The sequence below is a fragment of the Mchenga conophoros genome, linkage group LG3, assembly GCF_057382185.1.
Source record: "Mchenga conophoros isolate Kocher_MC1m ecotype Shallow Benthic linkage group LG3, M_conophoros_male_GT1.1, whole genome shotgun sequence".
Classification (NCBI taxonomy): Eukaryota; Metazoa; Chordata; class Actinopteri; order Cichliformes; family Cichlidae; genus Mchenga; species Mchenga conophoros.
The window spans coordinates 47,516,893-47,542,082 of NC_140528.1; the positions used below are offsets into that span (position 1 = coordinate 47,516,893).

The 25,190-nt window shown below is 38.5% G+C and overlaps 1 protein-coding gene across 1 annotated transcript; it reads right to left on the reverse strand.

Moving 5' to 3' along the window:
- Positions 1 to 347: 347 nt before the first annotated feature.
- Positions 348 to 14,621, reverse strand: LOC146579069 (uncharacterized). The gene is made up of 14 exons (XM_085267899.1): positions 14,596 to 14,621; positions 14,431 to 14,463; positions 13,903 to 14,160; positions 13,571 to 13,816; positions 12,999 to 13,121; positions 12,701 to 12,757; positions 12,447 to 12,512; positions 12,218 to 12,268; positions 11,094 to 11,172; positions 3,847 to 3,911; positions 3,597 to 3,641; positions 3,069 to 3,323; positions 2,725 to 2,985; positions 348 to 517 (listed from the first exon to the last, which is right to left on the reverse strand). Exons 1-14 carry the CDS (start codon positions 14,609 to 14,611, stop codon positions 348 to 350), a joined length of 1,725 nt encoding a protein of 574 aa, XP_085124025.1. The 5' UTR covers positions 14,612 to 14,621.
- Positions 14,622 to 25,190: the final 10,569 nt, after the last annotated feature.

Below are 25,190 nucleotides of genomic sequence, written 5' to 3' on the forward strand. Positions count from 1 at the left end.
ACTGAAAACAGTGCACATAGAATGAAGACTAGAAAATAAATCAGGAAGTAAAAAAAACACTGAACAGCTTTCCATGTACACTCAGTTTGCAGTATACAACAGCACCTTTACATTAAACACAGCACTGTTTCAGTTCAGTCCAACTCTTCCCCCAGCAACACATCATTTTTTTCAGGGCAGAGTTAAAGTTGCATACAATTTGCCGCTGAGAGCATATAAGTCAGGAAAACCATCAAATTATTGAACAATAAATGTTTTCTGGCTTCATTATTTTAAACATAGCATTTAAACATTTTAAAGAACATCAACATGGACCACAGAGGACATACTTTTATCCTTTCATTGCTTTATTTGTCATAATTACTGTCGCATTTACACCTGGGTGAATTGTTAGCTGTTGTAGCTTTCCCAAAGTGAAGAAGTCCCACCAGCAGCAGCAGCAGCACCACCATCACCACAGTGAAAACAGTCCGTGAGATGAGGTAAATATGGCAGGCAGGGTGGTCTCTCTGAGTCTCTGTGCAGAGATGGTTACATGTGTGAGACACAGCTGAGATTAAGTCTGTTTAACAGATTTAAAAGAAAAAAAAATCTAATTTGTGATTAAAATATTATCACATACAACATTTTTGTTAAAGAGCTTTCCTTCATCACCTTGGTTAATTATTTATTATGTGATTATTCACCTTCATATCTCTATATACAGTGGGGCAAAAAAGTATTTAGTCAGCCACCGATTGTGCAAGTTCCCCCACCTAAAATGATGACAGAGGTCAGTAATTTGCACCAGAGGTACACTTCAACTGTGAGAGACAGAATGTGAAAAAAAAATCCATGAATCCACATGGTAGGATTTGTAAAGAATTTATTCGTAAATTAGGGTGGAAAATAAGTATTTGGTCACCTCAAACATGGAAAATCTCTGGCTCTCACAGACCTGTAACGTCTTCTGTAAGAAGCTTTTCTGTCCCCCACTCGTTACCTGTATGAATGGCACCTGTTTGAACTCATCATCTGTATAAAAGACACCTGTCCACAGCCTCAAACAGTCAGACTCCAAACTCCGCCATGGCCAAGACCAAAGAGCTTTCGAAGGACACCAGGAAAAGTATTGTAGACCTGCACCAGACTGGGAAGAGTGAATCTACAATAGGCAAGCAGCTTGGTGTGAAGAAATCAACTGTGGGAGCAATCATCAGAAAATGGGAGACATACAAGACCACTGATAATCTCCCTTGATCTGGGGCTCCACGCAAGATCTCATCCCGTGGGGTCAAAATGATCATGAGAACGGTGAGCAAAGATCCCAGAACCACACGGGGGGACCTGGTGAATGACCTGCAGAGAGCTGGGACCAAAGTAACAAAGGTCACCATCAGTAACACACTACAACGGCAGGGAATCAAATCCCGCAGTGCCAGACGTGTTCCGCTGCTGAAGCCAGTGCATGTCCAGGCCCGTCTGAAGTTTGCCAGAGAGCACATGGATGATACAGCAGAGGATTGGGAGAATGTCATGTGGTCAGATGAAACCAAAGTAGAACTTTTTGGTATAAACTCAACTCGTCGTGTTTGGAGGAAGAAGAATACTGAGTTGCATCCCAAGAACACCATACCTACTGTGAAGCATGTGGGTGGAAACATCATGCTATGGGGCTGTTTTTCTGCCAAGGGGACAGGACGACTGATCCGTGTTAAGGACAGAATGAATGGGGCCATGTATCGTGAGATTTTGAGCCAAAACCTCCTTCCATCAGTGAGAACTTTGAAGATGAAATGAGGTTGGGTCTTCCAACATGACAATGATCCAAAACACACCGCCCGGGCAACAAAGGAGTGGCTCCATAAGAAGCATTTGAAAGTCCTGGAGTGGCCTAGCCAGTCTCCAGACCTCAACCCCATAGAAAATCTGTGGCGGGAGTTGAAAGTCCGTGTTGCTCGGCGACAGCCCCAAAACATCACTGCTCTCGAGAAGATCTGCATGGAGGAATGGGCCAAAATACCAGCTACTGTGTGTGCAAACCTGGTAAAGACCTATAGTAAATGTTTGATCTCTGTTATTGCCAACAAAGGTTATGTTACAAAGTATTGAGTTGTATTTTTATTATTGACCAAATACTTATTTTCCACCCTGATTTACGAATAAATTCTTTACAAATCCTACCATGTGGATTCATGGATTTTTTTTTCACATTCTGTCTCTCACAGTTGAAGTGTACCTCTGGTGCAAATTACTGACCTCTGTCATCATTTTAGGTGGGGGAACTTGCACAATCAGTGGCTGACTAAATACTTTTTTGCCCCACTGTATCACCAAAAGTAACCTCTCTCCTCATACTGAGTTTCTAAGAAAGCATCTTCTTCTCTGCTTACGTCAACTGAAAACAACGACCGGTATTTATTTAGTGGCTTATTGATTTAAAGGTCTGAACGAGTAACTGGGAAACTTTTGTCACTTTTCTATGATCTCTGTTACTGTTACTGCCTTTATGAATGAAATATAAATCTGAATACACTTGACTTTAAACTCCTTAGTGTGAAAGTGACTGACCAGTGGAACCTGTTTTATTAATTTAAATGAGCAATCTTGTGGAAATACTTCAGAATAGTTCAAAAATGGTACCAATAAATAGACTCAGCAGTTTTTCTTAAAGTGTGGGGAAAAGTAATAATTTATATCACACGTGTCTTACTAATCTTACTTTGAAACATTGCTGTTTCTCACCTGTGACACATGGCAGGGAGACAGACAGCCAGCTCTCTGGTGATTCTCCACCTCCTGAGATCTTGCACTTGTAAAGTCCTTCATCTGCCTTGTAAACTCTGTGGATGGTCATGTTTCCTGTTGAGCTGTTCCCTATGTGATGCCCATATTTATAGAAATCAGCTGCAATATTGGAGGAAATCATCTTGTTTCTGCAGCGCAGCGTCACATCTTTGTCCTCCATCACAGGAACAGCAGGACTCTCCAGGATCACAGAACCAGCTGAGTGACATGAGATGACCTTTATTCGCTATGAAAGTCATTTAAAACAATCATAAAATAATTTTGTCTTCATTCAAACTTACCAGTGACAGAGATGTTGACACTGTTGCTTTTCCTCCCTCCTTCAATCTCACACCAGTGCTCTCCACCATCGTCCAAATAAAGACTTGTCATAAGGCACAACGATCCTTGTGCTGTTTTGTTACCACCGTTGTTACACTGGGATGTTTTCCCTTTTACCTTGTGTACTATGTTTCCATGAAATACTCCCTCGCAGTAAAAACTGACAGTTTCATATTCAAAGAACTGCAACTTGTTTGGAACGACACGAAGAGAAACTGCATTTAGGAAAACGAGAAAAAAAAAAGAGTTTCAGTTTATCGTTGAGTTAGCAAACTTCTGCTCGTTACTGGAACAACAACATGGAAAATAAAAATAGTTCATATTTAGATACACAAAGAAAACATGTTTATCATAACTTTCTCACTAAAAAAGATTCAGAAAATCACAAAAATAGCCAAAATCAATCAACTTGACTTTTTCTAAATAATTTTCTCTTTCAAACAAAAAAAGCTAACGTTCATATTAGTGAGCAAATTAATTAAACTCACAAACTTTCCGAGCATGTGCAGACAGCAGGACCATGATGGTCATCACTGAAAAGAGAAAAACAAGAGACTCAAATAAAAAAAAACATATATGTGACTTCACACTTTTTTGACTCGTACAGCTAAAATCTTTGTACATTTCCAAGGTGTCATCACATGTTTCCCCTACATGAAACATTCAAATCACAACATTGTTGACTCTGAGAAAGTCTTTATAGTTTAACTTTAATGTAGCGATAAAGACAGTGCTCACACAGTCTGATGCAGAGAGCTCTGATCTCCATGATGTCTTCCTGCAGACTGACCAACAGACTCTTCCTTTGTGGCATATTTGAAACAGCTCTAAATAGTTTTTAGCAGAGCTGCTGTTGTGGTAAGTCACCTGACAGAAAGACAGCCTGGTGCTGTTTTAATTACTATTTTTAGATAGTTAACGTTCATCTTCATATTCTTCCTTAAAACACTGATGATTCACATTATTCACTCTAATCCTAACATCAGTACACTGAGTTATTTCATTCACACAACAACTAAATGGTTGGGCAATATTAGCATAGTAGCGTAGTTAAAAATTAAAAATTGAACACTAAAACTTCCCAACTCACTCTTGAGCGGGCATAAGTACAAGTACCTCGGGCTGTGGGTGGACAATAAACTGGACTGGTCATGCAACACAGAGCACCTGTATAAAAAAGCCCAAAGCCGACTGTACTTCCTCAGGAGGCTGAGGTCTTTTAACATCTGCAGGAAGCTCCTGAGGATGTTTTACCAGTCGGTGGTTGCTGGAGTACTTTTCTATGCTGTGGTGTGCTGGGGGAGCAGCACAGCAAAGAAGGACTCATCCAGGCTGGAGAAACTGATCAGGAGGGCTAGCTCTGTGGTCGGCATGAAGCTGGACACTCTGGTGACAGTGGCAGAGAAAAGGACATTAAAGAAACTGATGGACATTATGAACAATGCTGGGCATCCTCTGCACACGGCCATAAACAATCAGAAGAGTCTGTTCAGTGACAGGTTGCTTCTCCCCAAGACAAGAACTAACAGACTTAAAAACTCCTTTGTCCCACACGCCATCAGACTGTTTAACTCCTCTCTGGAGGGGAGAGGGAGGGGAAACAGGAGGACAAAGGAGGGGGGAACAACTAAGCTGTAGTGCCTCTTCACTTCACTGTACAATACCTTGTGCAATACTTTTTGTAAATAGTCAACAGTGCAATAGACTCAATACTTGAAATGTGCAATTCACTTGTATTTTTATTTTTTATTCCTATTTATTCTATTTATCCCCTTTGTATATTTTATTTATATTTGTCTCTGTATTTATATATGTGTGTGTGTGTGTGTGTGTGTGTATATATATATATATATATATATATATATATATATATATATATAACAATTCTGTAACTGTAACTTCGGTCGTTGCTGTGCTTTTTGGAAGTCGAATTTCCCAGAGGAACCCACCCGAGGGATTAATAAAGTTCTATCTTATCTTATCTTATCTTATCTTATAATCAAACAGTTCATCCCCAATTTTTGATGTGGGAAGTCTTTATTTTCTCTGCCAGGGCTGTCCTTTGTCACTGATTCTGTTCGTAATATTTTTGGACAGAATTTCTAGGTGGTGGAAGGCTTTTACTTGGGTGGTCTCAGAATGTCATCTCTGCTTTTCGTGGACGATGTGGTTCTTTTTGCTTCATATAGGTGGTGGCCTCCAGCTCGCACTGGAACGATTCGCTGCCGAGTGTGAAGCGGTGGGAATCAGAAACAGCACCTCGAAATCAGATGTCTCCTGGGCGCCTCGTTGGTGAGGTGTTTTGGGCATGTCCCACCCGGAGGAGGCCCCGGGGCAGGCCTAGGACAGGCTGGAGAGATTATATCTCTCAGCTAGCCTGGGAACACCTTGGCATTCCCCTGGACAAGTTGGAGGAGGTGGCTGGGGAGAGGGAGGTCTGGGCTTTTCTGTCTGGGCTGCTGCTCCCAGAAGAAGATGGGGAAAAAAAACATAAAAAGATTATCAAAAAACCTAATGTGCGATAGTGAAGACACATATTTCAGTGCAAGGTAAGTCACACGTGTTTACAAACCTCCCACAGAGTCTGCTGATAGAGAAGCAGCAGTACTGTGGGTACTTCGCAGATGTTTATAAAGGCCATGCTATGTGTTCTTCTATTAATTTAACAAAGGAACAACAGAACAAGCTGAGTGAGTTATATTTGTGTTTCAAGTGAGAAACACTTGCCCAGAAAGACAGAAAAGAACATTTAAAAAGTAGATAAATAAATATATATGGAGATTTACACAATTGAAATATGTTCAGTCCTTGATTTCAGAAATGTATTTGTTTTTTTATTAGTATTTAGTATTTTTGTTCCAATGTTTTCAGAAGGAAATATGACCAGCAGTTGAAATTACAAGTTACAGCACTGGACCTCCCTGTGAGTGCAGCCATCTGTCATCACAGAGTGGGTAACCCCGATCGGGCCGTACAGTTTTTATACTGCGACAATAACAAGTCACTATTATGTCTGTCTTCTTCCAGAACCCATCCTGATGTCTGCATAAGAATCCTCTTCATCCATCCGACCTCGCCTTGTCTCTGCTCCCTCCTGGAATCAGAAAGACAGGCACAAAAACATCTCCCCGCCTGTACTTGATCATTTTACTATTACTGCAGCTGAGATCCTTCGGGGTGAACAGGACACTCCTGAGGACGTTTTACGACACCGTGGTGGCGTCTGCTATCTTTTATGCTGTGGTCTGCTGGAGTGGTGGAATGGCAGAGAGGGGCAGGGAGAAACTTGACAAACTGGTCAGGAGGGCCAGCTCTGTCCTGGACTGTCTGCTGAAGTCCATCGAGCAGGTTGGGGAGGAGAGGATGTTAACATCCATCATGGACAACACCTCCCACGAGCACTGAGCAGCTCGTTCACCAGTAGACTTTTACACCCACAGTGTAGGAAGGAGCGCTACCGCAGTTCATTCTTACCAGCAGCTGTCAGACTGTATAACACAGTTTAACATGGTCATCGTACTCACCAGCTTGTTTGTTCATTGTACATTTTATATGCAGCCCTGCGCATTTTCTAGTTATCTCTGTGCAATTTTTCTATATACATTTCTGTACATTGTTACCTGTATATACGGACTTTAGTTGCTTATGTATACAGGACCACTTTGTGTCTTCCTTCCCTTTGCTATAAGAACTGTGTAACACCAAAATTTCTCATTTGTGGGATAATAAAGGTTTATTCTATTCTATTCTATTCTATTCCATCGTACTGATTCTAAAATCTAGGCGAGGACATTATGTTTGGACTTCCTGTGGCCCAGAGAATATCCTTATAACCATTATCAAATGTGATGTGTATGCATGCTGCCAAACCCTCTGCGCTACTACATCTACCCTTCAATATTTCAGCCCAGTTATACTGATGGACAAAGCTTTTGACCCTCAAACACAGAGCACATATTTTCGTGTGGGTTGTGAGGTACAAAAAGGTTTGTCATTACTTACAGCAACAAAGGGGTAAAGTAAGAAAATCATTTTTTTTCAAGCACATGTGTACGAAACCTCACTTTAATCAGAGATATGCTCAGACTATGCAGGTATATTTCACTGTTGACCACAAAGTTGATGTTTCTGATTAGTGGACAACCTCAGTGAGTCCTTTTTAAAGCTCTTTTCTTGTAACAGCATTCATACACTTGTAGTAGGACAAAGCATATGGAACAAGTTGTTTTAAGTTCAGCCTATAAACTGACAGATGGCTGCTTTTGTTAACATTCGAATTTTATATGTGTTCACTATGATGTGGATCTGGCATCCAGCTGTGCCCAATGGAACATATACAAGCTATATCAACTTATAGAGATGCACACTGAAGCTGAAAATGCACAGCTTGTTCAGTTACACAAACAATATGTAAAAGGTTATCTGGGTCACTCTCTCAGATGTGACTGTCTTCAGTCTCTTTGTAACCTGTAAGGTTGCAGGAATTGGAGAATAAAAGTTTAAAAAGGGTAGAAACCATTATTTTGATGCATATTACATACCACTACTCACTTCATAGAGCAGTTTCAATTTTTGTCATGATGCATGTTCAGTCATCCAGGTGAATAAATTCCAAAAGGCTAATTCTGGTTATGGTGATCATACCAAGGCCCTTTAGACTTTTATGAGTAATCCTCTTTTGTGTCAGGGGTTGCTGTGTGGATGTGGAGAAGAGGGACCCAAACGCAGGACTAGTGGTGAGGGTTAAGGGTGTTTATTGTAATTTACGAATGAAGACAGCAGGAGATGGCTGACTGAACTGAACTCACGGCAATGACAACATCAATGAGAAGACTGTGAACAGAAGGAAACTAGAACATAATGCACAGAGACTGACAAAGGGCTGACATAATAAAACAGGACGTGTATATATGGAAACTAAAGGTAGAACATGACTAAACTGAAAACACGGGGTCAACGACACAGGAACCCTGACATTTTGTCTGCATCTGAGGCTGAATCTCAGGTGGTTCCTGTAATCAGCGATCTTACATGCTGTTTGTTCATACTGATGTGCCAAAGTGGGTTAAAATGGACAGAATCAACCTTTTGGCATGGACATTTCTGAGGTCAGGTGGTAATTGTTTCTGGTGGATCAAGCAAACAGTTTCATACTTATATCTTGGAGGCATTGTCTAATATACTGTAACAGACTGGTTTACAAGTTAGTTTTCCTGTTGTTTTGGCATTGGCTATGGTCTACAGTAGCCTGTGTTACTGGTATTAATAAACAGCCAGTAAACACAATACCAATCGTCTCTGTCTTCTGTCAGAGGGATGCTACAATACTGTAGTTTTGGATTTTTACAGCTTGTAAGACTGCAAATACAACTATGAGAGCTGCAGAACAACAAGAAATACAGAAAGCTGTCTAAACCTAAGGTCTTAGAAACAGCCAAGAAAAGACTCACACCCTTAGCTAACCATATAGATAGAAGCCGGGGGAATAAACTCTCTCTCTACTGAACCATCCAAGGTGTTCTCTTAGTGGCAGGGGAACAATATGAGAACAGAACCAACCCACCTGAGTAGGATCCAGTAACCATCACAGTGGAAGCTGTCCGAGAAAGAGTGATAGGCAGCACCATTCCAGGCTGTTGCATTGACATGGCAGATGTTTCCAGTAATGCTAACTGTACTAGTGCAAACCCACATATGGTAGTGTTAGTGAGGGCCCGAGGTTGCACCCATGTTCTGAAACAATGTGGCTTTTAGAGGTGGATGATGGTCATTCATGTTTAGATAACAATGGCTGGGATGTTGATTTGCTTCAAATTGTGGGCAACTGGAAGCAAAATCTTTTAAAAATACTGGATTCTTGTTCAAAGGGAACATTCTCATACAGACAGCCCAGCAGCGTGAGATGCACTGGTCAATATTGTCTGGAAGTTGACTGTGAATGAATGATGGTAACCATTGCGCATTATCTTTCTTGGCTGTCAAACGATTGGTGTCTTTGCTCCACCATTTGACAGCCAGAATAGGCAGACCCAGACCAGAAGTCCACATTTTGAGAATCTCTATCTAATATATCTAAATGACGGTTTGAATAAAAAGAAAAAAAAAAAAACAATATGAGAGAAGGAACATAAACCACCCACATGTTCATGTTAGCTTCTTAATACTGATACATTTAAAATATAATCCAGTCTAATTTATATATTTTTAAAAAGTTTTAGTTTTTTTAAACCAGCCATTCCAGTTTGCACACGACAAATTACTTAGCATCCCACCCCCACATTTACAAATAAAAATTATTTGTAAAAAAATTAAAAACCTATTTTAAAACATCTCATCTACCAACAGGGAAAGTATGACAGGGCCGTTAATATATTGGTCATTGTAGCAGACTGGCACTGAAATGATGGAAATGGAAGCGTTTTTTTAAGCACGGCAAACATCGCAAATTTACTCAGGCACATTTTGGATACCCTTTAAATTCACTTACATATTCTCATTTTCTGCTGCTACTTTAAAGAAATGCATCTCTGTAATGTCACTTTGTGTTCTGTTAACTCCCCTTGTCTACAGCATCAATGTGTCAAATATAAGCTTTTTCATTATGACCCAATCTGGTCTTTTGTGAGCCATTTCCTTTTTTTCATGTGAAAATCAATCATGATGTGGGGGTGGAAAATTGTGATGTAATAATTAAGAGTAACTAAAAGTAAATTAACAGTAACAGATTGTCAAATGTTTACTGTAATTACTTAAGATCAGGCCCAGAGGCACTGAGCACCACCTTCCACCATCAAAATCAAATTCCTTTCTTGGCTTTTCATGGTTTCATTAACTCTCTTTCAGCTTCTAAATTTTGTTTTCAGACACAGTCTAACACTGGCCATGCAGATAGTCTCACCTTTGGCTTTATTGAACAGCTGAGGTTATCACAGTTCTGGAAGACAAAACAAGCTACAACTTATTCTGTCTGTGTACTAAACCACACTTTAATTAAAGATATGCTTTATATCAAACTACAAAATCATATTTTACTCTTGACCACGCAGCTGTTTTGGAAAAGGCAACGCAACACTCAGATTAGCAGTTCACCACAGTGAGTGCCTGTGAGCTGCAACCATACATATGTGAAAAGAGAAAGCAGAAGCCACAAGTTAGCTTTAATTAGATGTAAACGTAGAGAAAAGCAGAACAGTGTCTGTCTTGGTAACTGAACGTTCTACGTACTTTGAACCACATGGGTCTATTTAACTGAATGCACACAAGCTATAACAGTTTATAGACATGCAAACCAAACTCAGTGTACAATGTGTACAACTTCTTCAGTTACAAAAAAAACAATACAGTATAATTCTGGGTTGTTTTTACTCTCTGTTAGTTGAAATTATGTCTTTATTCAGCTCTCTCAGCAACCTGTAGGACACACAGAAATGACAAAAAAGAATATTTTATACATTTATTTTCTTTCTTTACTTTTAATGATGGAAAGAAATTGCTTTGGTGCATATTACACACCAATGTTCAACTTTAGGCTTAAAAACAGAATGAATATATTTGACCTGAAACATTAGCGTTCTTATTGTCTCTGGTGGGTCAAGCATTAATTCTGCATTTGTATTATGATAGGATCATTTTACACATGACTTCTGAAAGGATGAAACCTCACAAAGATATACAGTGGAATCCCAGCTTACGAATTTCCCATATATCAAAAAATTCAAGTTACGAAGGCACTTAACGGCAATATTTCAGCCCATTACGAAAACTTAGGAAAGACCTTCGGGAACTAATTAATTTCATAAGTCGGGATTCCACTGTGTGTGTGTGTGTGTGTGTGTATGTATATATAGATAGATAGATAGATAGATAGATAGATAGATAGATAGATAGATAGATAGATTCGTTATCTATGTTTATTAGTATTTACTGACCATTGCGCATTATCTGAATGTGACAAATCAGGAACTATTATTGCCAATCTTACCTATGATATTATAGAATAGAAGGGATCTGCTGATACAGGTTGGTTGATACATGTTGAGGGCATTCTTGTGATGGGTCCCGGTTCTGCTTCAGCAACAGATGGAATTAAATCAGTTGTTAGCCAAAATGTTTATTTCATAAAACATTTATTTCGCTATATGCAAGGTGCTGCTAACAGGGCTAACAAAAAAGGTGAATCTCTAATGGCGTTTCTGCTTTCTATTTGCCTGGCAGTTCCACTTTGATGAGAAGAAAATGTATTAGCCCAAATGGCACACCACCTGTAGGAGATGTCTTAGGGATCGGGTGTAATTTATGTTGGGAGGCGATAAAGGGCAGTGCCCCTGGTGGTCCATGGTTAAGGGGCTATGGAATTTTAACTCTCTGGTGGTGAAAGAGCCTGAACTAGTGTGCCAATGCACAGTTTGGGGTTTGTAACCAGTCTCCTGAAAGATGTGCTTGGCTCTGTTCCTCTGTTCCACTATGTAGTTGTCTTCAGTGAAAGTCAATGTGGAGAGCAGAGTATTCTTTTTATCCTTCTGCCTTACTGATTATCAGAGGGTGTCTTGTTGTTTCAGTACCTTCTTGAAGTTGCTTCTCCACCTGGCAATTCTATTGTCCTACTGACAGACATCAGTTCTTGTGTGGGCAATGAGATCTGGAGAGGCATGACTGTGACTCACTCTGAACCAGAGTGGTGTTTTGTTCATGAACTTCTGTGCAAATCACAGTTTGCCCATAAAAAAACACCATGCTCTAGCATAAGGGATTTCATAATTTGCAGATCCAGGTCGAGACTCATGATCAATTTTTCAGTCATGATCAGATTTGGGTCTGTATTGTCTGGAAACGTGGGTAATGAGAGAAAGAGCTGAGCTCTCAACTGATCACCACCTGGTGGTGAGTTGGATTAGTTGGTGGGAAAGGACACTGTAACATACGGCTTTCTGCAGGATTTTACAGCATTTCAGGAGAAGCTGGGTACACTGAGAGTTCAGTACTTCTGTTGTTCAGGTGACTGTACATTTAATAGGTTGCTGCCCGCTGTGGTGGTAATCCCTGAATTGGTTTCACTGAGTAAGTTTTTATTTCTTTATACAATAATACTAAAAACATTGTGTGTTCTGACCTGTTTGATCCTCGATCAAACTATATTCCTTTGCTGACAGACAGAGTGATGCTGAAACAGAAGAAAGTAAACAAAAATGTATCATTATATAGCCATAAAAAAATAGATATTGTCCAAAATGAATTAATAAATAAATTAGATCCAGACATTACCACACAAGAAAATAAATATTAAGAGAGAAAACACAAGCATAGAAAAGAAAACAAACAAAAGATACAGCATAAATTACCTTTGTTTTTTCTTACAACAGCATGTGTTTCTTTCACTGCATTCACTGTACTGGCTTCTGTTGAAACTGGGGGAAAAAAGAACATGCAACGACTATTTCTAAATCATTTAGGTTGCCCCATGTGAATTTAGCTTAAGTCACTTTAATTCCTTAATACAAACCTCTAATAGGAAATTTCAGTTTTATTCTAGATATTAAACCAGTGTTTTACTATTACTATTACAATAATATTGAAACAGTGTTTGTTTTCTTACCTGTTTGATCCTCGAATGAGCGAGAATCATCTACCTTTGTTGACTGACAGAGTGACACTGCAGTAGAAGAGGGGAAAAACAAAAAAATAAACAACAAAAAAAAACAAAAAACTTTTTTTTGAATAAACTTTAAATTAGCACATTTTCTATGTAGCAATTGTTACACTGCAGTGATTCCGTCTTTCTAGTGCTTAAAATAATATACTTCTGAATGAACAGAACTGCATTGCTTGTAGCAAACCAAAACCCATGAACACAAAATTATGTGAAATGTTTTTCTTTTTCTTTTTTTTTTTACCTCCGCCCTGGCGACATTTACCAAAGTGATGCAGTCCCACCACCAACAACAGAGCACTCAATGAAATAGTGGCAATGATCCAAGATGTGGCACATGGCATCTTGTTGAGACTTTCTGAATGAGCTGTTGAATGTTAAAGAGTTAAAACATAAACAGGGGAACATAAACAACCCTAAATTTTCATTTATACTTCTTTATAGTGCAACACTGTTTAAAATTTGACATATCTGCATTCAAAACTGAAAAAAAAAAAACCCACAAACCTTACTTCACATTTGATAATATCAGAAGGTATATTTTGCACATTTCATAATATTAATTTTTTTATATTTCATAATATTTCTAAAACACAAAAAGATACAACGGCTTTGCTTAAAAATCAATGATTGAAAATGTGTCTACATTTCAATTACATCACACGTCTGCACCAACCTTATATTAAAATGTAACACAAAAGATACCATACACGGTTCCTCCACATGACTTAGCTTAGAATTACAAAGTGATGCAGTTGTAATAGTACTGCCATTAAAAAAGAAAGAAAAAAAGATATGACCTCTTCAGGGTCTTACCTGTGACACTGAGCCAGCTCTCCAGTGACTGTCCACCTCCTGAGATGTTGCATGTGTAAAGTCCCTCATCTGACTTTGAAACTCTGTGGATTATCATGTCTCCTGTGGAGCTGCTGTGAACATGAGCTCCATCTTTATAAAAATTAGAGGTGAAGTTGGAGGAAGCAGTTTTGTTTCTGCAGCGAAGAGTCACAGCTTCACCTTGCATCACAGGAACAGCAGGACTCTCCAGGACCACAGATCCAGCTGAATGACAAGAATCTGAGATTTAGTTGCTGTGAAATTTATTTAAACTAAGTTTGAAACAAAATGTTGTCCCAGTGCAAACTTACCAGTAACAGTAATGTTGATGCTGTCACTTCTGTTTGCTCCTTTAGTCTCACACCAGCGCTCTCCACCGTCATCTGGATACACACTTTTTATTATGCACAATGATCCTGCTTTTCCCTGGTTGTTGTGACTGCATGAGTTTATTTTCCCTTTGGAATTATGCACAACTTCCCAATAAACAGCATCCTCACAGTAAAATATCACTGATTCATATTCAAAGAACTGCAATCTGTTTGGAGCGATACGAAGAGAAACTGCATCTGTGAAAAAGAAAAAAAGAGAAAGGTACAGTTTAGACTTGTACCAAAACTGCTGTGGTTAAACAATGAAAAAAATAACACTTGAGTAAATGAAAGCAAATTAACTGAAGAAGTGACTCATGACTCCGACTGATTACATGTACCAAATGTGCAGGTTCACTAGAAACACCACAGAACATATATTTTCCATACTTTTTATACATTGTCTGCTCCCCGAAGCAGAAAATAGTAAACATCGTTCATATCAACAAGCAAATGTATGATACACACCAACTTCCTGGTAATGTGTACACAGCAGGATCACTAAGGAGACAAAAAAGAAAATAGAGTTTACAAAAAAACTCTTGTTGGCTCCCACAGCTGCTGACAAAGGTATCATAGCATCTCATAACTACTGAAGTTTAGTTTTTATGTGGAAATAGACGTGGTACTTACATAATTTGATGCACATAGCTCTGACCTCCATGATGCCGTGCTGCTGACTGTGTCAGCACGTGACAAATGTAAAAGCAATGAGCAGGGGCGTTTTCCTGTGTGGCTTCTTTCTGCACTTAAAGCAATGCTAAACCTTTAAAAAGAACTTTCAAAGAAGTTGTTGCCTTCAAGTTACCAGCAGTGTTTCACTTCACTATGAAAGAGGCAACAAAGACAGAATAATGCTGCGTTCAATACTTTTAATCGTTTAATATTTATTTATTAGTGATGTTTACTTTATACTTTTATGTATTAGCATACTAACATACATTTATTTGTACTAAAAGATTTGAGTAGTAGAATCACCAAAACTGAAGTAGTAATAATAATAATAATAATAATAATAATATAATTAGATTTACTAACCCTAACATCTCCAATAATGAGAAGCAGTGACATAAAGTTGGTTCCCAACTTGCAAGGTTAACTTGGTAAGCTAATAACCAGACAGGTTCACATGAAAAACTGTCCCAGCAGCACTGTTGGTGAATTTACAAAGGACGATAAAACCACAATGTTGCAAAAAGCTGAAGAGGTTAAAAACATAATAAAAAACAAAAGTAACATAGCCGCTGCAGACAAAGCAGCAGTGTGAGTGTGTGTTCTGTAAGAGCAAAGGTTAAGTTCAGTTTAGTTTACTTTAGTTCAGTCTTAAATATACTATATAAATGTGCGTGCACTTTAAAAGTCAGTAAGACTGGGAAAGAGTTGCTTATGAATATGTTTTGCCTATTTGAAAATGGGAAGAAAATCTGCCATAAAAGCCAGCTGTCCACTTTAAGTTAACAGACATACCAAAATAAGAAGTGTATCATAAAGACTGCTCCGAGACAAAAAATATATATATATATAAAAAGAACATACAAACATAGACTATTCTGTTCTGAGATGTAACATTTTTTTATAAAACAATAAGATTTAGGAATCTACATAGTTATTATTGATGTTCATTGGTAACAAACAAAGTCTTCTGATGTTATTATAAAATTCAGTCCCTCGTACTATCCATGCACAGAGCTATGCTGTTTTCCAGAGAAATGATTGGTCAGTAGGTGGTAATTGGATATCTGTTGATCGCTAATGGCAAACATAACCTGCTCCAGAGTAGTTTAGGACTGAAGGATAACGTAGCATAAGGATATACCCCTGGTAAGAAGTGGACCACCTTTGAAGTAAAGAAAACGCAGGGATAACGCTGAGATATGACATAAGCCTGTTCTGTAATACAACAATGGAGATGTGTTGATATCACTGTTTCTAAAAACCCATAACAACTAAGAATTTTCAAATCTGACTAAAACAGCATATTCACATATGTGGGATGAAGCTATTTGAATAATATGCCTATTTGTACACCCAGGACCTGTGTGATTGCAGAACTAAATCCACAAAAGATTATATCAGTATGGCCTCATATAGCATTTTAATCATAAACAAACATATGTGAGAATCCTTTTCTCTGATTACAGCTCTGAATGCAACACATTTGTCCTCAGTCAGCAAACATCTCAACGTGGGTCTTGGTTACTGTCTCTGATCAAATTGCCCACAAACAGCCAACTCCATTATATATATATTTTTTTATTTTAAAAGCAAAACATCAGCTGTATTACCTACATACTCTCCATACTCTCACTTCAGTTCTGCTCAAGGCCCTCGAGGCATGACAGCATAGCTGCACAGAAGTCAAAAGGAAGAGTCTTTAGAGCGCCCCCTCCCTCTAAAGTGCATTCACTACATGCACAAATAATCTCTGCTTACCTTTCTATAAAAGTTGCCGCATGCCTCTGGTTTAAAATTGAATAGATTTATAGTAATGGCAGCACGTTTCACAACAGTCCTACTCTGCTTCCTACTCTGTGTCATAAAACATTACACTGTGTTTTATTTTGTTTATTTTTATTTTTTATGTTTTGTTTGTTTGTTTTTTTCTTCTTTCTGTCTATAAAATAAAGTTAAAGACAGTTTACACTGAGTACATATGCCTGATATTTTATTGGCACTAAAAGCAATATGCTTATGCAATGAAATCCAATGTATCAATGCAATGAAACTTCAGTGTCTTCATTATTTCAAATGTAAATAAATTGTATAAATGAATCATACACGCAATGTATCATATAATACATTGTATGTACGATCCTGAAGGATGTAGCAGGACTGGAAATTGAGATGGATTGACAAATATTTCATAAACTGCTGTGAGACCAGATTGGGCAATGTCATGGTGGACAGAAGGTCTTCTTGTACTTTGATAGTTCCATATCTATTCTGAGGCATACAGTTATATCAAATTATAGAATCTCATACAGTTGTGTAGATATGTGTACATATCAAAACAAGACATTTCTTGTTCCAAAATTATTCTGTAAAAATGATTGTCACAGTGTTTAGGGTAATGCTGTCACGGTTGACGATGGCCAACCGTGGGGAAGTGAGGAAGAAGAACCCAGGCGCAGAGCTCTGAATATCAGCAGTGCATTTATTTACAGTGAATGGAAAATAACAATAAATGCCCGTGATCTCCCCTGACTCCCGTGTTGTGTCTTCCCTGACAAGTCCGTGTCTTTGTGCTCTCCGCTCCCGTGTCTCAGCACTCCTCGTGCTTCCTGCTGTCTGGCAATCCATACCTCCCCTGGGGACACAATAGAAGCAGCAGTCAGGACACATACAACCGAGGGGATACACACGTAATGATCCCGCGCCAGAGGAAGCTCCATCGCTCTTCTAAATAGCTCCCCCGACAAGCCCAGATCAGCAGCAGGTGTGCGGCAAGGCTTCGTGTGTGGCCAGTCCCCTAGCAGGGCCACACCCACCAGGTCTGAAGGTGCCTGTAACTTGGCCACAGAAAACAACTAAAGACACATGCACACACCAACTAATAACAATAACAACATCAACAACAATGATAATAGTCCACACTTCTCATGGACCCCGAGTCCTCCAGAGCTGAGTCCGTGACAAATGCAGCCTCTCAAGACCACATACAGGATAATTTAGACTTTAATTTAAAGACTTTTGAGTACATATTTGAGTACAAAAATATACAATATATATGAAATATAGAAGAACAATATAGAAGAATGTAATTATACATACACTAAAATAAAACATTATAAGGTGCTGACTGAAGTCATAGAGACAAAAAAGGTTCAATTTCATTTCTTAGTAATTATCACCAAGTTTAACTAACTAAGTTGTAATAAAATTACAAACAAGCACCAATGGAAATTTTAAAAACATGAAGTAAATAAACAGTGTACCTGCAATGTTCTTTTATATAAATAGAAGTTTAAGAAATACAGTCAATTCAGCATCACCAAATAATCACACATCTTTGTCTGAGCTGACTGTTCATCTGGTTCAAATCATCTATACGCTGCAGTCGTTCCATTAGAGTTCCTCTCATGCTGTGCTTCTGACTGACTCTTTGTTTGCAGCGTTGTTAATGTTGATAGCCGCCCTGATTGCTGATTTCATTGATGTCTCGATCCAACAATGAGGGAAGGCTGTGTGCTCACCAGCAAAGTGCACCTTGCCCTCACTTTTAAAGAGCTCTGCAGCATATTCTAAGTGTTGGTAGGGTGTAAACAAAGCAAATGCACCCAAACTATAAGGATCCAAGCTCCACTTCTTCACTATGACCCCTGTGCAGAGATCCCTGACCTTCTTGCCATGAATCTTTTCCAAATCTCTCAAAGCCAGCTCTTTAAGGTCTTCATCGTTTGGACCTAGGAATAGTAGGGAGTTATCAGACCAGGTGTAGGAAGCCAAAAGGAACCCGAAGGAAACAAGATGAAACGAGATTCTGATTGATTCTCTTGCAGCTGCTCTGTTCTGTCAACTGCGTGACTGATAGCCTTGAGTTTGAAATCCAGTTCATAAACATGTCTCTTAACAGGTGCCATTTGGGGTCTTTATACACACACAATGAACATTATTTACAGGAAGTTTTACTCCGCGAGGCTCCTGACTACAGTATGCTCTGACAATCCATCAAGTGGTGCAGTTTTGTAGCTTACCAAAGTCATACTAAAACCTTTTTTAACAGATTTGAGCGCCGTGTACTATATAAAATTGTTCTGAGGTCAGTAAGCACAACCAAAATTCATACATAAGGCGCACTGTCAATTTTTGAGAAAATGTAAATATTTTCAGTGTGCCTTATAGGCCCAAAAATACGTTACTGTTGACTCCTGCTGACAGCAATACAGCCTAAATCATTATTTTTTATTTTATTTAACATAAATGACACAGACTAAAAAAGCTAAAACGAAAGTGAGCACAATCCCCCAAAAGTGCTGGTTGGTGTGCTTGGTTTTACAGGTTATTAACAAAATTTGTCCTGTTTTCAAAACAGGTATAGTCAGTTCATTTTAATATCAAGCAAATTACTTCCATTAAATATCAGTGCAATTATTACTAAATTGCATGTGGCAGTTGTTAGTAAATAATTAGCATTTTGGATTTAACCTCCTTGTACTGTTGTAGGTTAAAGTGACCCATTTTGTTTTGTTTTATTATGAAACTTCAAGTGCAAGTGTAATAAAATGAAAATGTTTTATTTGATATATTTTCACAGTGACACATGTGACATCAAGTCAGCTTTCGAGCTGGTCATGTCCAACTCAATACACAAAATCATTCTCAAAAAGACTCATCTTTTTGCATGGATTTAGATGGTTTTTTGGGTCCTCATCCTGGCCGGGGTCTGGAAGTCATTTTAACCCACTTTGGCAAGGACTGCCGAAAAATTGTAAAAGAGATGAGCACTGTCAGATGGGAGAGAGACAACCTAGATGCTATTATTATACTTCATAAGAAATGCACCTAAGAAATGAACATAACAGGAGGTTTAAATATTCTCCTCCCTGTAATTTGAGCCTGGAGAAAGGAACTCCCCAAATACATTTGCAACAGTTTCAAGATTCAAGACTTTTCATTTTACATGCATAGTTATACAAGGACAACACGCAGTGAAATGTGTCAAAAATGTAATGACATCATTCCTGGTTGGGCTCAAACCACCATCCTTTTGCTAACAGCCAAACACACTAAACAATAACCCTAAAGACAATATACAGGAGGTTGAAACTGAGCACCTTTGAATCCACTATCCATCAACCAGCATTGCAGATTTTCTTAAATACATATTGCAAGTTAAATATATTTGGAAACACAAAGTCACAGGTCACACGTGTGTCCACAAACACAGCACAGAGTACATTAACAGGCATTTGAAAATGGTCCTAAAACAAACCGACACGCAAAAAAAACCCAGCCAAAGTTTGATGGCCAAAATCATCCTAAAAGGAACATTTAAATTTTAAAAAAGTAAAAGTAAAGTGTAGCTTTAGCAGAGTTTCTGCAGATATAAAAGGAGGTTTTCTTAAATACTTGAATAAATTGTACTCAATATACTATCTGACAATACGTAACTGGACAATTATCAGCTGACATTTGGATTCTCATTACTTGGACGGATTCATTTTGTGACATTGCAAAAGCCTCAATAGGAGTATCATAACTGGTGGTTGTAGCTCGGGTTAGTGAGATCCCTGGCTGTTCCAGTCTGCATGCCAAATATTCTGACAAGATACTAATTAATACTAATAATTTGAGTATTAATGTCTGTGAATGTTGGATAGTAAGCACTTAAACATTAAAAAAAGTCCTGTTGTACATCGGTAAATGAGGTATGCTGTATAGAATAGAATATAATGCATTGTATTGTCACTATACACATGTACAATGAGCTACAGAGCATCTCCTAATCAGTGAAGACGTGTGGGAAAATACATGGGATGAGGTGCACAGTTCTGCAGCATATATACAAAAAAAATATGAAAAGTACTCAAAAAATAGCAGATGTACAAATATCCAATCAGGTTATATATTTAAAGTCTGGGTTATTGCACATAAATTAAATATTGCACAGTGGTGATAGTAGTTGTCTCTGTATAGAGCGAAGTCCTTGGATAGCAGAAAATCAATTGCGGAACTGTGTTGTCGGTGTATGTGTGAGTTCAGGGAAGAATCTATTTGCCAGTCTATGGGTCTTTGTGCTGATACACCTGCAGCACTTCCCTGAGGGAAGCGGGTTGAACAGGTCAAAACCAGGGTGGGAGCTGTCTTTGATGATGTTTGCTGATCTGCTGAGGCAACGGGAGGAATAAATGTCCATCAGGGAGGGGAGAGGGCAGCTGATGATCTCCTGTGCTTCCTTGACTACACTCTGAAGCCTTACTCTATCTGCCTTAGTGCAGCTGCCACATCATACTGTGATGCAGTATGTTAACAACTGTTGATGGAAAAGGTGCTTTGAAAGTTCAAGTAGAGTAAGTCATGTAACCAGTCAATTTACAAAGACAGGAGAAACCAAACTTCTCAAATTTGGACTCACCAGACAAAGCACAGAATTCCATTGTAATTGTGTTTCTTGGCAACAAAATTTAATTCTGCTTGTTGCTTTCCTTTGTAGTGATTTTTTTTTAGCAGCAATTTGACCATAAAGGTCTAATTGACACAGTCTGCTCTGAACAGAGCAGATGTATCTGCTACTGGAACTCTGTGTGGCATTTATCTGGGCTCTAATCTCAGGTGCTTTTAACCTGTGCTTGCTGAGGCTGGTGACTGATGAATTTATTCTAAGCAGCAAAGGTGACTCTTGGTCTTCCTTTCCTGGGGCAGTCCTTGTGTGAGCCAGTATCGTTATGATGCTTGATGGTTTTTGTGACTCCACTTGTGGAAATATTAAAAATAGCAATTTTTAAGACTGACTAACCTTCAGTTCTTAAAGTAATGATGAACTGTCATTTCTCTCATCTTAGCTGATTGATTCTTGTCATAAAATATATTCATAATTCATAATATGGCAATAATATGGGCGATCGTGGCTCAAGAGTTGGGAGTTCGCCTTGTAATCGGAAGGTTGCCGGTTCAAGCCCCTGCTTGGACAGTCTCGGTCGTTGTGTCCTTGGGCAAGACACTTCACCCGTTGCCTACTGGTGGTGGTCAGAGGACCTGGTGGCACCAGTGTCCGGCAGCCTCGCCTCTGTCAGTGCGCCCCAGGGTGGCTGTGGCTACAATGTAGCGTGCCATCACCAGTGTGTGAATGTGTGTGTGAATGGGTGGATGACCGGTTGTGTAAAGCGCTTTGGGGTCCTTAGGGACTAAATTAATTAATAATTAATTTAATTAATTAAAGCGCTATACAAATACAGGCCATTTCATTTGTCAAATAGGGCTGTCAGCTGTGTGCCAACCTGGCTTCTGCACAACATGGTGGTCCCAGCCCATTAAGAAGGCGAGAAATTCCACACAAGATCCCTGAAAAGGCACACCTGTGAAGCAGGTAAATAAACCATGAAGCTCATTGAGAGAAGGTCAAGGGTTTTCAATGCAGTCAACAAAGCAAACAGTGACTACTTTGAGGAGTCTATAAGGCATATTTAGAATTATGTAATTTTTTTTCTTTGCTACATAATTCCATATATCTAGCTTAACATATTAGGTTTGTATCTACAATGTTGAAAGTATTAAAATTAAAGAAAAACCATTAAATGAGAAAGTGTGTCCAAATTATTGACTTGTAGTGTAAATAGTGTTTTCATGAATTAGTAAAATGAGTAACATGCATTACACATTTAAAGATAAAAACAGTCACAGAGCATCCAGTATGATATGACCTCTATTTTCCTTTCATTCCTCAAGTCCTATCTTTGCTGTAGAGGACAGTTTGAGCTGGAAAATTACAGTGTCAATAGATAAAACTTTGCCACACGCCCACAGACACACACTCACAGTTTCACAGTTTTGTATGCAGATTTAATAAGACTGTAGATGCCATTTTATAACTTTTCTGGTCACCTTGCATAGCAATACCAACAATAACCATTAGATGGGAGCAGAGCAAAGGTTTTTTCTCAACTACTGATCTGTGATCTTTAACAGATTACCCGTCACCACCAAAACATCTAAAAAAAAAAAAGCTTTAGCATTGCGGAGCTCTGTGTGGTGTTCATGTTGTTGTTGCTACTTCTGATAGACTAAATTCTGAATGAAAGTGTAGTGGGAGAGAGTCAGCCGAATGCTGGCTGTTAGGTCTGTGTTTCGCAGGCCCCGCTGGTTTAGACTTATTCCCATGAACAAAGCAAGACAGAGCTCCATCCATTTTAACTTGCAAGGGGAGCTGATAGGACCAGGGTCTTGGAGCTGCTCACCTGATCCCAGACAACTCCCAAGAGCCAGCCTCCCCTACAGCATTTTATTAACTCTGTGGTCACACAAACATCTCATTAATCATGCAACAGAAAAAACACTCACATGTGAACATGTGTCATGTGTGTCTGCAACAGAGAACATCTGATGTGTGTGTCTCTATGAGCATGTGATGTGATCAGTGATATGTGTGTGTGTGTGTCTTTGTAGGAAACAGAAGTCAGCATTCATCCTTAAGAATTAATCACTCTGCTTCAAATCAGATTTTATATTCTGCACAAAAAATAACCACCATTTGTGCACCACCTCACTTGTCTTCTGTATTATAACATCACTAACACCCACTCAGCTCCTGTCTTCTGTTTTCATACAGTCTGATCCAACAAATATAGAAAGGCTTCTTATTTGGCTTTATTGAATAGATGTAGCCACAGCCGTAAACAACACACCACTTTTTCACTTCAACCACATTTCAGTTACAGACATGCACAGAGTCGTGCTTCACAGGTATATTTGACTGCTGACCACAAACTTGGTGTTTCTGTTTTGAAAAAAAAAAAACAGTTTAAAAACACCTTAAGATTAGGGGTTGACCACAGTAACTGCCTTTGAGAGCTAATGCAGCTCTTTTCTTGTAACAGCAATTATACACTTGTAAAAAAAAACATCTAAATAACAAACTTGTGCTTTTGTTAGTATTCAAACTTTATATATACTAAGAACCACATGGGTCTGGCTTGCACTTGTACCTAACTGAATACACACAAGCTATATCAATTTATAGACATGCACACTAAACCTGATATGAAAACGTACTGTACAGCTTGTTCAAGTACAAGCTGGATAAACCTGGATGACTTCATTGTCTGACTGTCATGACTTCATTCACTCAGCTTATGTCATCAGTCAGTTCTCTCTCTGCTCACTGTGAGGCATAAAGGAAGGGCAAGGGAAAAAAAGTAACTAAACTATTTATTTTGTTTTTGCTTTCGATTTTAAACATTAGCTTTTAGAGCATCTGTTGCCTCAGTCAGTGATTTTCTGCTATGGCTTGGGCATAGTAGGAAATACACAAGCTGTGGGCAATTCTGCGATGGTTCCTGGTTCTGCTATGACAACAGGTGGAATTAAATCAGTTTAGCTAATACTTTATTTTTACTTAATAAAACACTTATTTGCCTTAGATTGTTGCAAAGTACTTGGGAATGTTTCTAATATTGCTTAATATTATAATATAATGCCAGTGTTATAATAGGTTTTAATCACAGTTTAGTGTCACACAGGCCTAAAGTCTAGTTATGGATCTAGAGGACAGTCCACATTCGTCTTGTGTTAAAAAGACACCAAGACGGGTAACTACAGTAACATCAGTGATGATGTTTACTGTTCACTATAGTTATGACTAAGTCACAATTTCAGAAGATGGATTTGTTGGATTCATTTTTTGAACTAAGCTAAAAAATTATAACTGACTGTACATTAATGCTGCTCTTAAACCAGCGGTATCTGGCCATACTCTCAGTGAGCAAAGTCACTTTGAACATCAGTAGTTCAGTACATCAAGTCTGCATTTGGTATTTAATTGATATTAACTTTTATTAGGGTTAATCATAAAATAATGTTCTTTCTGCAAAGGTCCAAGTGGCAGAGTTGTTGATAATGTTGCTTCTTTTTCCTCCTTCAGTCTCAGTACACTCCACTGTCAATTGTACAAATATTTTTAATGATGCAGGATGATCCTGCTGGTGTTGACGTATTAATTTTGCTGCAGCAGGACCCCTTCACAATAAAATGTTACTGTTACTGTATTCAAAGAACTGTAATCTGTTTGGAATGATATAAAAAGAAACTGTATCTGAAACAAAGAAGATCCTGTTTATTTTTCAATTCCTTTATTTAATGATTAAACAAAAATAAAATAAAACACTACATGTCCATGGATAACACCTATGTTGAACAAGTAAAGAAATAATAATAATGATGAGAAGAAAAAACATTACGAGATCGTACGGTTACGGTGTAACCTTGGTTCTCTTAGTGAGAGACTATCTCTGCACCGTGAGGCCGCTTTAGCTTGAATCAAAGACTAAAGAATAAACAGTTAAAAGTACTGTAGAATCAGTTTGGGCAGTTCTAACATGAAGTGGCCACCTCAGTTTTTAACGTCAGTTTTTTCTAAGTCTAGTTCTTGGATTATTTAGGATCATTTCATTGGATGACCTGATAAGAGTGTGACCATGAATATTGTCAGACTGATGCAGCGGTGTCAGCCCATTCAGAATCATGATCATAAAATTAATTAATTAAATCTTTAAAAAGTGTATCCTAAAATTGAC

Coding starts and splice junctions, on each gene's coding strand:
- LOC146579069 (XM_085267899.1), bottom strand. Junction 13,122..13,570: donor GAGCTGGCTCAGTGTCACAG/GTAAGACCCTGA, acceptor AACATTCAACAG/CTCATTCAGAAAGTCTCAAC. Junction 3,324..3,596: donor TGCACATGCTCGGAAAGTTT/GTGAGTTTAATT, acceptor TCCTAAATGCAG/TTTCTCTTCGTGTCGTTCCA.